The 12,533-nt window shown below is 43.2% G+C and overlaps 1 protein-coding gene across 1 annotated transcript in view; it reads right to left on the bottom strand.

Annotated features, from left to right (window-relative positions):
• The window catches only part of LOC136626476 (integumentary mucin C.1-like), a 49,667-nt gene extending 37,654 nt beyond the window's left edge, over positions 1-12,013 (bottom strand). The window contains exons 1-6 of the mRNA XM_066601537.1: positions 11,802-12,013; positions 10,504-10,644; positions 8,986-9,132; positions 6,993-7,142; positions 5,435-5,581; positions 2,864-2,978 (exon numbers count right to left, since the gene is read on the bottom strand). Coding sequence (XP_066457634.1) covers positions 2,864-2,978; positions 5,435-5,581; positions 6,993-7,142; positions 8,986-9,132; positions 10,504-10,644; positions 11,802-11,871 — 770 coding nt within the window. The 5' untranslated portion in view covers positions 11,872-12,013. The remainder of the gene's footprint in view (positions 1-2,863; positions 2,979-5,434; positions 5,582-6,992; positions 7,143-8,985; positions 9,133-10,503; positions 10,645-11,801) is intronic.
• Between the last annotated feature and the right edge of the window lie 520 nt (positions 12,014-12,533).

Here is a 12,533-nt window from a genome sequence, read left to right as displayed (position 1 = left end):
ATTGGTTCATGTCAAGAAGAATGCTGAGTCAGGAAGGGTATAGTTTTTCCAGAGGGTTCACTTAAACGGCCATATGTCACCTACATATTACGCATGTTGTATGCAGTGCTAGAAGTCTATTGATTTCTATTGGGCCGCTCACACCTACCGTGTTTCCCCGAAAATAAGACAGTGTCTTATATTAATTTTTGTTCAAAAAGGTTTAACTTTTTTACATGTATAGCTGCCTGGACACTATCTAAAATTGACTTTTTTTTAATTAACTGTTAGCAGGGCTTAATTTTGGAGTAGGGCTTATATTTTAAGCATCCTCAAAAAGCCTGAAAAATCATTTTGCATCCTCAAAAATTCTGGAAAATCATGCTATGTCTTATTTTCAGGGTATGTCTTATTTTCAGGGAAACAGGGTATATATTTTGCGCATGCATGGCACGTTTACATGGCGTCCAAAACTCCTCCACCCTGATTTAACTGGCCAGATCTGTTTGGTTTTGTGCAGCATATTTCGCATTTGTGCAGGTATTGACTGCCTCCTATAGATGTCTAAGTGGCCCTTGGTGCACAAATCCGCAGGGAAATAGAGCAGGTCCCACATTTTTGTGTGCGCGGAATGCGTTTGCAATAAATATTTATGAGAATGAACCCATTGAAATCAATGGGTTCTATTTTCTGTTTTGTGAAAATACGGTTGTGTGAAGAAGCCCTTAGCGAGATACTATGCCTTTCCTGACCCGGGTCATACCTCTCTCACCCAGCCAGCCAAGAAAACATCCTACTGCACCCTGATGAGGAGCGCAAACCCCCAAAAAGTCTGTCTGTACTTGGTTATCTTTTCCTTCTGGAGAAGACTCTGGTTTTGGCTTATACTGCAGTGTATGGGACTCCCAGAAAATCGGACAGCTCACAGACACGTAGCCGTCAGCTTTCTGATGTGTTTGGTGCACAGACATGGCAGCCTTAGGCCTCATGTCCACGGGCTAAATATGATTTAAGATCTGCAGCGGATCACCCGCATGCGGATCCGCATCCCATAGGGATGCATTGACCACCGGCGGGTAGATAAATACCCGCGGATGGTCAATAATAGTGATTTTAAAAAAATGGAGCATGAAAAAATCTGGACCATGCTCCATTTTTGTGCGGGTCTCCCGCGGGGACGGCTCCCGCAGGCTTCTATTGAAGCCTATGAAAGCCGTCCAGATCCGCGGGAGAGCAAAATCAGAATATATTCACCTGCTCCGGATCTTCCCTTCTTCGCGGCTTCATCTTCTCTCCGTCGCGGCCGAATCTTTTTTCTTCGGGCCGGTGCATGCGCGCGGCACGCAACCGACGTGCCATGCACATCCGCCGGGCCGAAGAAAGAAGATCCGGCCGTGACTGAGAGAAGATGAAGCCGCGACGAAGGGAAGATCCGGAGTGTGCGAGAGGTGAGTTAATTCTTATTTTCAGCGCTCATGTCTGCGGGGCAGGAGGGACCCGCTATGGATTCTCCATGGAGCCTGATTTTCCCCGTGGACATGAGGCGTTAGTGAAATTGCCCGGACAATAATATCTGCATTAAGTTTCTATGTTCTCCTGTAAATCCATCAGTTTCCTATGATGTTTGATTTGTAACAACTTTTCATTGTATACTGGAGATTCAGCCATTAGAGCTAGCCCCAGGTCACCTGACTGTACTAATGGGGATGTAGTGGCCAGAAACACCTATATCTGATCCCTCCATAATTGTCATACATGTCATGGCTTCTATGTGGATGCACTGAGCGAAGTGCCTTGTCTGCTGTTATGTGTATTGCACAGCTGCAGCATGCAAGAGGTTAATGTCTGAAAGAAGCTGGGATATGTCTGGAAAAGTAGCAGTTTATGTCCTGTCACGTGATGATTGAGTGCTATGTATATGAGTGATTGAGAGTGAGTTGGGCTTCGTCTTTCATCAGCTTCAATGGTTAGGAGTAGAGTAGGAGTGCCAGCCACATGGGGGTACCTTCAACCCTCATGTGGTGAAGTGATGGAAGCAGAGGGGAGGCACTTTGATGTCTCCAATTCCCAACACCACCTCTGAAGAGCGCAAGTGGAGAGGAGTCCGCCATCTGTCTAGAATTGTCAAGTGAGTGTCTGCGGAGGGTTGTGTCCCCCTCCTGAGTTATTCTGCATCCCGGAGTGTGAGCGGAGCTTTACAGATAACGAAACTGTAGGCCCGATTTCATCCTGTGTCCTTCCTCCCTGACCGTCTGCTAAGCTGTCTTTACCTGCACAAGCGAGTAACCTGTATTCTGCAAAGCTTAAAGTAAAGTTCACCAGTCACTGTCCGTTCCCTGTGATTGAGTTTCTCATGCTTCATGGTGTGTGGACTCTATTTCTACTGCCGAGGATTTATCGATGAGAAGGAACGGTGGCATCACAAGTGACAACTTCTACAGTCCACTACACAGCTATTCAGGTAACCGCTAAGCCAGCATTGCCTGGAAAAGGGCCTAGCGGTGACTTGGCCAAGGTTCCTTGCGTCCCTCCGGGGAGGAGTCTGGTAGAGCCACCGTGACATGTGCCATCTTTACCCCGCCAGCTCCTCAGCGTGGGCCTTGTGTCTCGGTCGCTGCAGTCGCCTGACTCTCAAGGCTTGCAACCACTCTAGGATAGTAATAGTATGGCGGTATTATTTATACATTGTATGGCACTATTCTTATATGACTTTATGTATGGCGGTATTATTTGAGCACTGTGGTATTTGTGTATAGCACCGTGTATTATTTTTGCATTGTATATGGCTCTGACAATTAGACACTGAATGGTATATATGCCAATACACTATATGGGGGGAGGACACCTACAGAGGGTACTACACAAGGTATCATGTAAGTGTTACACTATTTTGATCTTGGTAAGGTGTTGTCCGTCTCCTGTTCTGCCCAGTGACATTTTTCTAAGGACTTTAATGGAGTCCCTGGATGCCTTTAGATCCAGTTTGGCCTCATAGAAGTCTATAGACACCAAATTATGGTTATGTACCACAGATCATAACACAGTAGAGTCATTGTGCTCCAATTGTGACCCAGGGACAATGCTGGTCAGCCTCCAATATCACTAACCAGGGTGAGGACGCTTTCCCTGGTCCCTCTGCCCTTTCCCTTGACCGCTTGATAAAGGGCTTTCACCTTGAAACATTGCGAATCTACAAACTTGCATCTGGAGTTAAACTACTTTACTTGTTGCATCGGATTCACGAGTTTGTGCCCACCTTTTTGTTTCTATATTGGCTTCCAATATCACCGCACCAGCAGAATGGCAAGTATGTTCCAGATGTAGCAGAGCTGGGTTTGCAGTAGTTTTCTTTGTTGAAAGGACGAGTCTCATTAGTAAATTGGGTCAGAATAGTGCGTGCCATACATTTTTTTTTTTAGCGCAATGCCTGTGTACGTTAAAAAAAACTTTGTGGTGTGTCTTGTCACATTGACTAATATGGCGTCATATGCTGTCCGTGTGGAATCCGTGTTGTAATTGGACTCCACATGGACAAAAAAAAAACTAATGTGCTGGAGGCCTCAGCTTCCTGGAGTAGGTTTACCTGGCTAACTGGCAAACTGAGCTCTGCTACATCTGACTGACCGGGCTGTGATACACCCATCATTTCGTAAAACCGTAACTCATAAATAAATGCGAGACAACAATGCAGTCTAAATATTATTTGTATTGTTTCTGAGAGATACACAATTCACTGCTGATGATCAATGGAGCCGATTAGTGAAGGTTCGATGCGGGAGGTGACAGGACCAGCAGCGAGCGCCAAATCTTCTTATGGCAGGATGGAAACTAAACATAAGAGGCAAAGAAGATTAGAATAAGATGTGTGCAGATGTACAAGTCAGTCGCTGTCTGCAACTCTACCCCACCACTCCCATCATCCACTAATCAAAAAGTATCATCATGGCCCGGCCATCACCATATAATGGGGGTTGGACTGTTAAGGTTGTGTTTGCTTTTTAATAAGTTGTGCGTCTGCTCCTTTAAATCGGGGCGTGACCGGTTCTGGCGGGGCTCCATAGTATCCGGAAACCGGCGGTGGCAGAGGTGTTGAGAGACAAGAGCAGGACGTGAGCAGGGAGCACGGATTAGCTTTGCTACAAGGAAAGTAAGCTGCGAAACGGTTTAGCTCAACGAGCAAATAGTGACGTGAGCCTGGATAGGACTCTACGGGCAGGAAACATGTTTCTGATCTACCGCCGGAGCCTGCTACCTTAACGAGACCTTCTGACAAAATATGGTTCAGTTGGCCACCGTTACAACATCATTCACAGTAGGCCTGTACATACAAAGTATACCTGGTTCTCTAGCAGGGCTAACACTTCTTCAGACAGACTTCTTGGTGTACCCGTTTACCCGGACTATCAAGTTACACACCGACCCGATCTCCGGAGATACGGATGATTGTAACAGCCTGTTGTAGTCGTGAACCAGTTCCGTATTAACATTTCATGAGCAAGATGTCTGGGTCGAAAGTCTATAGTGAGTTTTCTTGAAGTCGCTGCTATAGTGCTATGCCACGGGGGCAGTTTAGAGGGCAACAAGAAAGGGCGAGGCCTAATGTGTAGTGGCTGGAACCTGGGCACAAAATTCTCCTCAAATAAAGCATTGACGACACTGATCATGGTCCATAGAATAAAGATGAGATCACGGCAGCAGAGTATGGTGTAAAGTTCATCCATCCATCAGGATGTTTCTTTATTCTCTGAATATCACAAAAGAAATGCGATGTTTCGACCCCTTACATGGGTCAAGCACAAAGACCCATATAATGGGGCGAAGCGTCGGATTTCTTTTGTGATATTCCGGGGCTAAAGAAACATCCTGATTAGAGATGAGCGAGCGTACTCGCTAAGGCAAACTGCTCGAGTGAGTAGTGCCTTATGCGAGTACCTGCCCGCTCCTCTCAAAAGATTCGGGTGCCGGCGGGGGAGAGCGGTGAGTTGCGGGAGTGAGCAGGGGGGAGCGGAGGGGAGAGAGTGAGAGAGAGATCTCCCCCACCCCGTTCCTCCCCGCTCTCCCCCGCCTTAGCGAGTACGCTCGCTCATTTCTAATCCTGATGGATGTGTGAACTTTACACCATACTCTGCTGCCGTGTTCTCATCTTTATTCTATGATACTTTTGGATCTGGATCAGATCCACTACTGGCATGCAGGAATTTTCTTTTAAGAAACCTCACCATATTTGGATTTCGCTGAGTGCCGCTGGATCTTGAATTCCTTGAATTTGATCATGGTTCAGTCCCAGGTACAAACCGAATTAGGCACGACCCTCTCGAAAATGACCCCTTCCCCCAGTCCCCTCCGACGGATGAGGACAAACCTCACTCTACCTACCAGTCCATCTCTTTAACCACTCGGATCCCTTTCTAATCTTGTAAAGAATTCCCTCTACAGAACATAATAAATACATTACCATCTATAATGTCGGGGTAGAAACACCAGGGGACATCGGGTTCACTAGAGTCGTAGCAACAGCCCTTCTGGTAGCACTGGTCCATGGTAATGCCTCCATGCCCGCAGTTCACTCTCAGTTTAGACACCACAGCGCACTGGATGGTCTCTGGAGGAGAGAGAAAAGATACCGTAAATTTTTTCTGTTTTCCAATCTAGAAAACCATGTTTTTCCCCAATCACATCCAAAGCTACATTCAGAGTTATGCTGGTTTCCTGTTAGCAGAGAGCAGTGCATTGTGGGAGGACAGTGACAGAGCTCAGCTGATAGGTCACATCTTTGACAGTGGGGTGGAGTTAAACTGTTGACTGATCCCAATGGCAATTTTGAAAGCAGCTCTGGACGTAAGTGAAGGAAATCTTAAAAATTACTCAACGTTGTATGAAAACTTTGACTGTTAAATTATATTATAGAGTAGCTACACTTTTCTGAAACTTTTGACATGTCCCCTCTGTGATGTCATTGGCCCTCCACCATTTAATTGTCCGGCGTCTGGGTTTGCCATGTCTTATGATCACTATAGAAAGCGATAATGCAATGCAGTACAGAAGTACTGCAATGTATTATCATTGTGATCATAGCATCGCTGGTTCAAGTCCCCGACAGGGACACGAAAAATGAGTAAAAAAGAAACTGCTGTTTGCACCTTCCCCTCCATTTAAAAAACATTAAAACTTAAAAAGCCCAAATATTTGGTATCATTGCATACGGAACAACCCGTACATTAAATTGAACACACTTTTTAATCTGCACAGTAAACGCTATAAAAAAAAAGCACAAAAAACCAAAGCCCAAATGTGTTTTTTTTCTACACTCCCAAAAAAATGCAATAAAAGTGATCACAAAAAGCCATATATATTCCAAAATTGTACAAACTACAGCTCATCCTACAAAAAACAAGCCCTCACAGAACTCCGTCGGTGGAAAAAAAAAACTTATGGATTTTTACATGTAGCTATGCAAAATACTAATAATAATCTTTATTTATATAGCGCCAACATATTCCGCAGCGCTAGCAAAAAATATTTATATTATCCAAAAAAGGGTGTTTAATTGTACAAAAGCGGAAACATAAAAAAAATTGATATTGTCGTAATCGTAACGAACTGCAGAAAAAATGTATCATGTCATTTATGCTGCATGGTTAGCGCTGTGAAAAAAGGCAGAATTTATGTTTTTTCTCCCTGCCCTCCAAAATAAATGAATAAACGTTCTGCAATACATTTTATGTACCCAATAAATGGTACCACTAAAAACAACAGTTCGCCAGGCAAAAAAACCTCATATGGCCATGTTGACGGAAAAATGAAAAACTTATGGCTTTTAAAAAGTGGAAATGAAAATCTCCCAAAAATCGTAACGTCATTAGGTCTGAATTAGGCTGTGTCACTAAGGGGTTAAAGAAGGACAATAAAAGGGTTTTCCAGGTGTAGAAAAATATAGCTGCTCCTCTCCAGAACAGCGCCACACTTGTCCATAGGTTGTGTGTGGTACTGCATAGGAGTATAGGAGCGGGTACCTTTCTTAATCTCAGGCTTGAAGCACCAGGGTACTCCGGCCACAGTGTCATCAAAGCAGCATCCGTTGTCCTTGCACTCTTGAGGGCTCACACCAGGAGGTCCACAGTTTGCTCTCTTCTTTGGCTCAACAGCACTACAGACACGTTCCTCTGAAGTGGAAAGAAAATGCAACTGAATGAAAAGTTACATCAAAGCTTTCCAGAATAGAAATGTAGGAAAATTAAAGCAGCCTAAATACTCCAAACAGGTTGGCAAATCCTATCAGTTTTTACCTTAACTCCTTAAAGGGGGATTCCTAACTCAGCTTCTCATGGCCGAGATGGTACGAACCCAGCCCTCTGTTCCCGGCCAGCTGAGCAGCTATTCACTTCAATGAGAGCTGAAGAAACAGCACTGCGCGGAAGTGCTCAGCTATTTCCGTACACTCTGGCCGGGGGGCCGGTAACCCTAGTAGTGGCTTTCCATCTCGACTATGAAAAGCTGAGATGGAAATACCCCTTAAAGTACCAAAGTGTTTCGGTACTTTTTAGTGATTTTACACATGTGGCGGTTTTATGGTCCTATCTTTTTCTTGGGCAGCCGAAAGTATTTTTGCTGCATTTTTTTGTTACTTATAAGGTTATTTTTAATACCTTTTTTCAGCTTCTTCTTTAATTAGGAGTAATGTGTACAAAAAGTTAAGAAAAAAAAACTTTTTTAGTGTTTCGTTCTGTATTTTTAAAATTAGTACATTTATGCTGAAATAAAGCATGGGAATGTGTTCCCCATTTAGTTTTGGACATTTACAGGGTGGATATGGCAATTATTTAGGTTGCGTAGTCAGTGAGTCATTTTCTTTTTAAATATATAATTTTATTTATTTATTTATTTTTGTAACTAGTTTTTTTAACATTTATACCACCCATGATGTTATATTTGACCTTTGGGAAACATTCATACCAATGGCGTAACTATAGAGGATGCAGGGGATGCGGTTGCACTTGGGCCCAGGAGCCTTAGTGGGCCCATAAGGCCTCTCTTCTCCATATAGGGAGCCCAGTACTATGAATAAAGCATTACAGTTGGGGGCCCTGTTATAAGTTTTGCATCGGGGCCCAGGAAGTTCAAGTTACGCCTCAGATTCATACTGTTACTTTTTAATTTTAGTTTGCAGTTTTCCCCTGTAGCTGGGGCATCCATAAGAGCAGCATCCATAGGAGCCCAAGCTACAGGGAAAACATCCCCGTAGTGCGACTGTATCTACTAGCTGAGATGATCTGGGAGTGCTAGGACCCAGCAGCTCTGACATGCTAGAGGACACCCAGTGATCACATGATCGCTGGGTTAAATAGCGGAAACATCACTTCTGCTTCCTCTGTTCTCTACATAGTACTCATTGAGTGTTATGTAGGCTGGAAAAGAGAGGAACAGAAGCAGTGAAATACTGCTTTTGTCTTCTCCTCTGGGTACTCAACTGTCTCTAGCAGCCGAATACCTGACTTCCTCCTACTCCTACTAGATTGCAGTAGCTTTAATCCCACGTTATATTTCTACCATCGGCCAAGGTTTAAGCTCCAGACCAAGTGCCATATGTCATGTTTACGGCACTTGATCCTCATTGGGTTAATACCCTTCTGCTTGTGACCAAAGAGATCAGTCATTTCTACTTCCAAGTAGAAGTGGGCGGTCACATGCTGTTCATTGTGCACGTAACCACTCACAGGCTTCAGCAGTGGTTCTTCTATAGCCGCTGAATCCTTGGAGTGGCTGAGCAGTCACTTGCATAATGTACCGTACGAGACCGCCCATCGCTGCTTCTGCGTTATGTTTATCAGGGTTGCAGTGCTGCACGCAAGGGGGGGGGGGGGGGAGGGCATGGGGGTAGATGAGTATTCCATTTTTGTACATTTTAAGCCTTTTTAACTTTTTTGTTAGGTCTCGAAAAACCCCTTTATGTGACTACAGAGAAGTCCTATTTTTGCATATATACTTATTGTTATCATCAGGTGTTACCTGCTTTAATTTCAGGCTGATAACACCATACAACATCGGGAATGGTTGAGTCAAAACAGCATCCTTTGTCTGAGCAGTCATGATCGGAGATTCCTGGATAACCGCAGTTTACTCTGGCTTTGGGTTTTGCTGGATTACATTCTGTGGCTGTAACGTGAGAAAGGAAGAACTTTATCAGAGTCCTGTGTCAATGTGTACCTACCTGTCTGCTATGGGAGGGAGCCGCACTGCTTGCCTTCACTTTGTCATAGTTGCCATCAGCCGCCACAAGAGCTCACAGCATACAGATATGCATCACTAAAACTGATTGTAATTCTAACTGTGTACGTCCATATGTAGTGAGCTACCCCTAGTGGTGGCTGTACACATCTATATTCAGTGAGCTACCCCTAGTGGTGTCTATACACATCTATATACAGTAAGCTACCCCTAGTGGTGGCTGTACACATCTATATACAGTAAGCTACCCCTAGTGGTGGCTGTACACATCTATATGCAGTGAGCTCCCCCTAGTGGTGTCTATACACATCTATATGCAGCAAGCTACCCCTAGTGGTGGCTATACACATCTATATATAGTAAGCTATCCCTAGTGGTGGCTGTACACATCTATATACAGTAAGCTACCCCTAGTGGTGGCTATACACATCTATATACAGTAAGCTACCCCTAGTGGTGGCTATACACATCTATATACAGTGAGCTACCCCTAGTGGTGGCTATACACATCTATATATAGTAAGCTACCCCTAGTGGTGGCTATACACATCTATATACAGTAAGCTACCCCTAGTGGTGGCTATACACATCTATATACAGTGAGCTACCCCTAGTGGTGGCTATACACATCTATATACAGTGAGCTACCCCTAGTGGTGGCTATACACATCTATATATGTTGTAAAAAGTGTATAGGGCTTCAGAGTCGTGCAGAGCACAAGTCGTGTATAAATGTAGCTTGGAAGTAAGATATGGGATAGATAGATAGATAGATAGATAGATAGATAGATAGATAGATAGGAGATAGATAGATAGATAGATAGATAGATAGATAGATAGAGAGATAGAAGATAAATAGATATAAGATATATATATATATGAGATAGATAGATAGATAGATAGATAGATAGATAGATAGATAGATAGATAGATAGATAGATAGATAGATAGATAGATATGAGATAGATAGATAGGTAGATATGAGATAGATAGATATGAAATAGATATAAGATAAATAGATATAAGATAGATATATATAAGATAGATAGATAGATAGATAGATGTGAGATAGATAGATATGAGATAGATAGATAGATATGAGATAGGTAGGTAGATAGATAGATATGAGATAGATAGATATGAAATAGATATACCGGTAAGATAGATATATATGAGATAGATAGATAGATATGAGATAGTTATATATGAGATAGATAGATAGATAGATAGATAGATAGATAGATAGATAGATAGATAAGACTTAATAGCAGGGGACTGATGTTAGTCTAAAAACCTCACCTTCAAGTTTCCATGGAGTGTAACACCAGATGCTATCAGGGACGCTGTCATCGAAGCAGCAGCCGTTCTTCACACACTCATCTGCTGTAATTCCAGCGTGTCCGCAGTTGTCTCTGGAAGCCGGCAGCACCCCGCACTTAACTATGTGGAAGGAAAGGCAGAGGATGTTCTTTTACATGAATCAACAACCGGATCTTTTATTTGACTTTATGCCCAATTTTCGGTATTTGAAATGTACATACAGTAAATGGGTAGAACAGAGATCAGCTTGTTAGCTGTAGCAGAGTTGAGTTTGTCATATGGCACAATTCACTGCATTAAAATGAGCCGTGCTATTACATGGGGCTGAAGGTAAATCTACTGGAGTACCTTAATTATCACAACCCAGTGATGACGGAGAGCGAGCTGAAGAATGAAATGACAAGGTCACCTCTGCTACATCTATGTACCGTATATAAATGACTTTGCAAATAAAATTTTGACATTAATTAAAAAACTTACAGCAAAACCAATAGTAAAACATACTTGGAACTTAAAAAAATCAAAAACGGTCACCTCCTATAAGTATCATATACTAAGTTATGGTGCCTATAGGATAGGTCCCACTGAGTCTGGGGGTGTAATTATTATACTTACGGGGCTCTCCGTTCCCACGCTGTCACCCCTGAAAGTCGGCACTCCATCGATCAGCATGATTCTTTTATTCTGTCCATGTGTGCGCACTCCCATATAGAACAGTGGGGTGCGTGCGCATGGTCGGAACAAAATCTATACTGACTTTCTGGTGTGACTGCATGGGAACAGGGAGTCCAGTAAGTATAAAAGTTACAACTTCGGACTCAGCAAGACCCCTATCCTATAAGCACCATAACTTAGTTAATAGTGTTTATAGGAGGTGGCAGATTCCCTTTAAATATGTTTGAAAGGTTGTCACAGCCCTGTCCTCTGCCTTTATTGGATAGCAATATGTTCTAGCTTAGGGGCTCTCCACTCCATACTATACCTTTTTACTAGAAGGACCCACCCAAAATAAGCTGATCAAATGGTGCCACACTGATATAGCCCCCAGCAATCAGCTATAAGTTACAGAGTAACCAGGCAGCAGATTTTAAATTCTCTTGCAGCGCTTCCGCAGGGGAAACAAAGTATTACACAATCCGGGTCCTCCAGAACATTATGTATCTGCAGAATTACACTCTCTACTTCTATTACATGGCTTTTGTTAATATGAATTCCTGGAAGACATAAAACAAACTGGTGAACTAAATTCTGTGATTATTATCCTATCTGAGACTTACAGTTGACAGGTAAGTACGCTTGAGCCCCAAGGATGAGGACAGCAGCCACCAGGCAGGTGTAATATCCCATGGCTAATCTTCTTTGCAGCCAAGTTGAAAGTGTGCAGCTCTCCCGACGGAGGTCATTTTATATCTAAGTTCTGTTTGTTTAACTGGCGTTGATAACCTGCTTTTTGTTGTAAAGCACACAAGCCTGATAATATTTGCTTGGATGATGATGATGATGATGATGGCCATGTGAAGGCTTATGTGACAAATATGACGTGGCATGGACACAGGGGGATGTAATTTGCCAATTATGTCATTTTGTGGTAATCTTGATCTATGGTGCACAGTAAACAGTCCTCGCCTTTTTCTCACTTTCTGCAACTTGAAGATACAGAAATGTAATTGACGAAGCATGAAGGCCATTCGGCCCTTCCAGCCTTCATCGTCATCATCATCAAAGCATACTGCAGCGTCCAAGGAGGGGCAGGCCTAAACACCAAATTTGAGCAAATTGCACCAAATTGGGGTGTTGTTGAAACTTAAGGCAGAAATGAGCAGTATTGTTAAACACACTTAGTCAAGTGAAGTTTAACAATACACATCTTGACCCGGTCGCATGACCTTTAACCTCGTCCAGTGAGACCCCAATGTTGACCCCCACAAAATTGGGGTGTTGTTGAAAGTTAAGGCAGAAATGAGGGGAATTGTTGAACACACTTAGTCAAGTAAAGTTTAACAATACCC

The sequence above is a fragment of the Eleutherodactylus coqui genome, chromosome 4 (genome assembly GCF_035609145.1).
Source record: "Eleutherodactylus coqui strain aEleCoq1 chromosome 4, aEleCoq1.hap1, whole genome shotgun sequence".
In the NCBI taxonomy this organism is placed as follows: Eukaryota; Metazoa; Chordata; class Amphibia; order Anura; family Eleutherodactylidae; genus Eleutherodactylus; species Eleutherodactylus coqui.
This window is presented reverse-complemented; position numbering and strand designations above follow the sequence as displayed.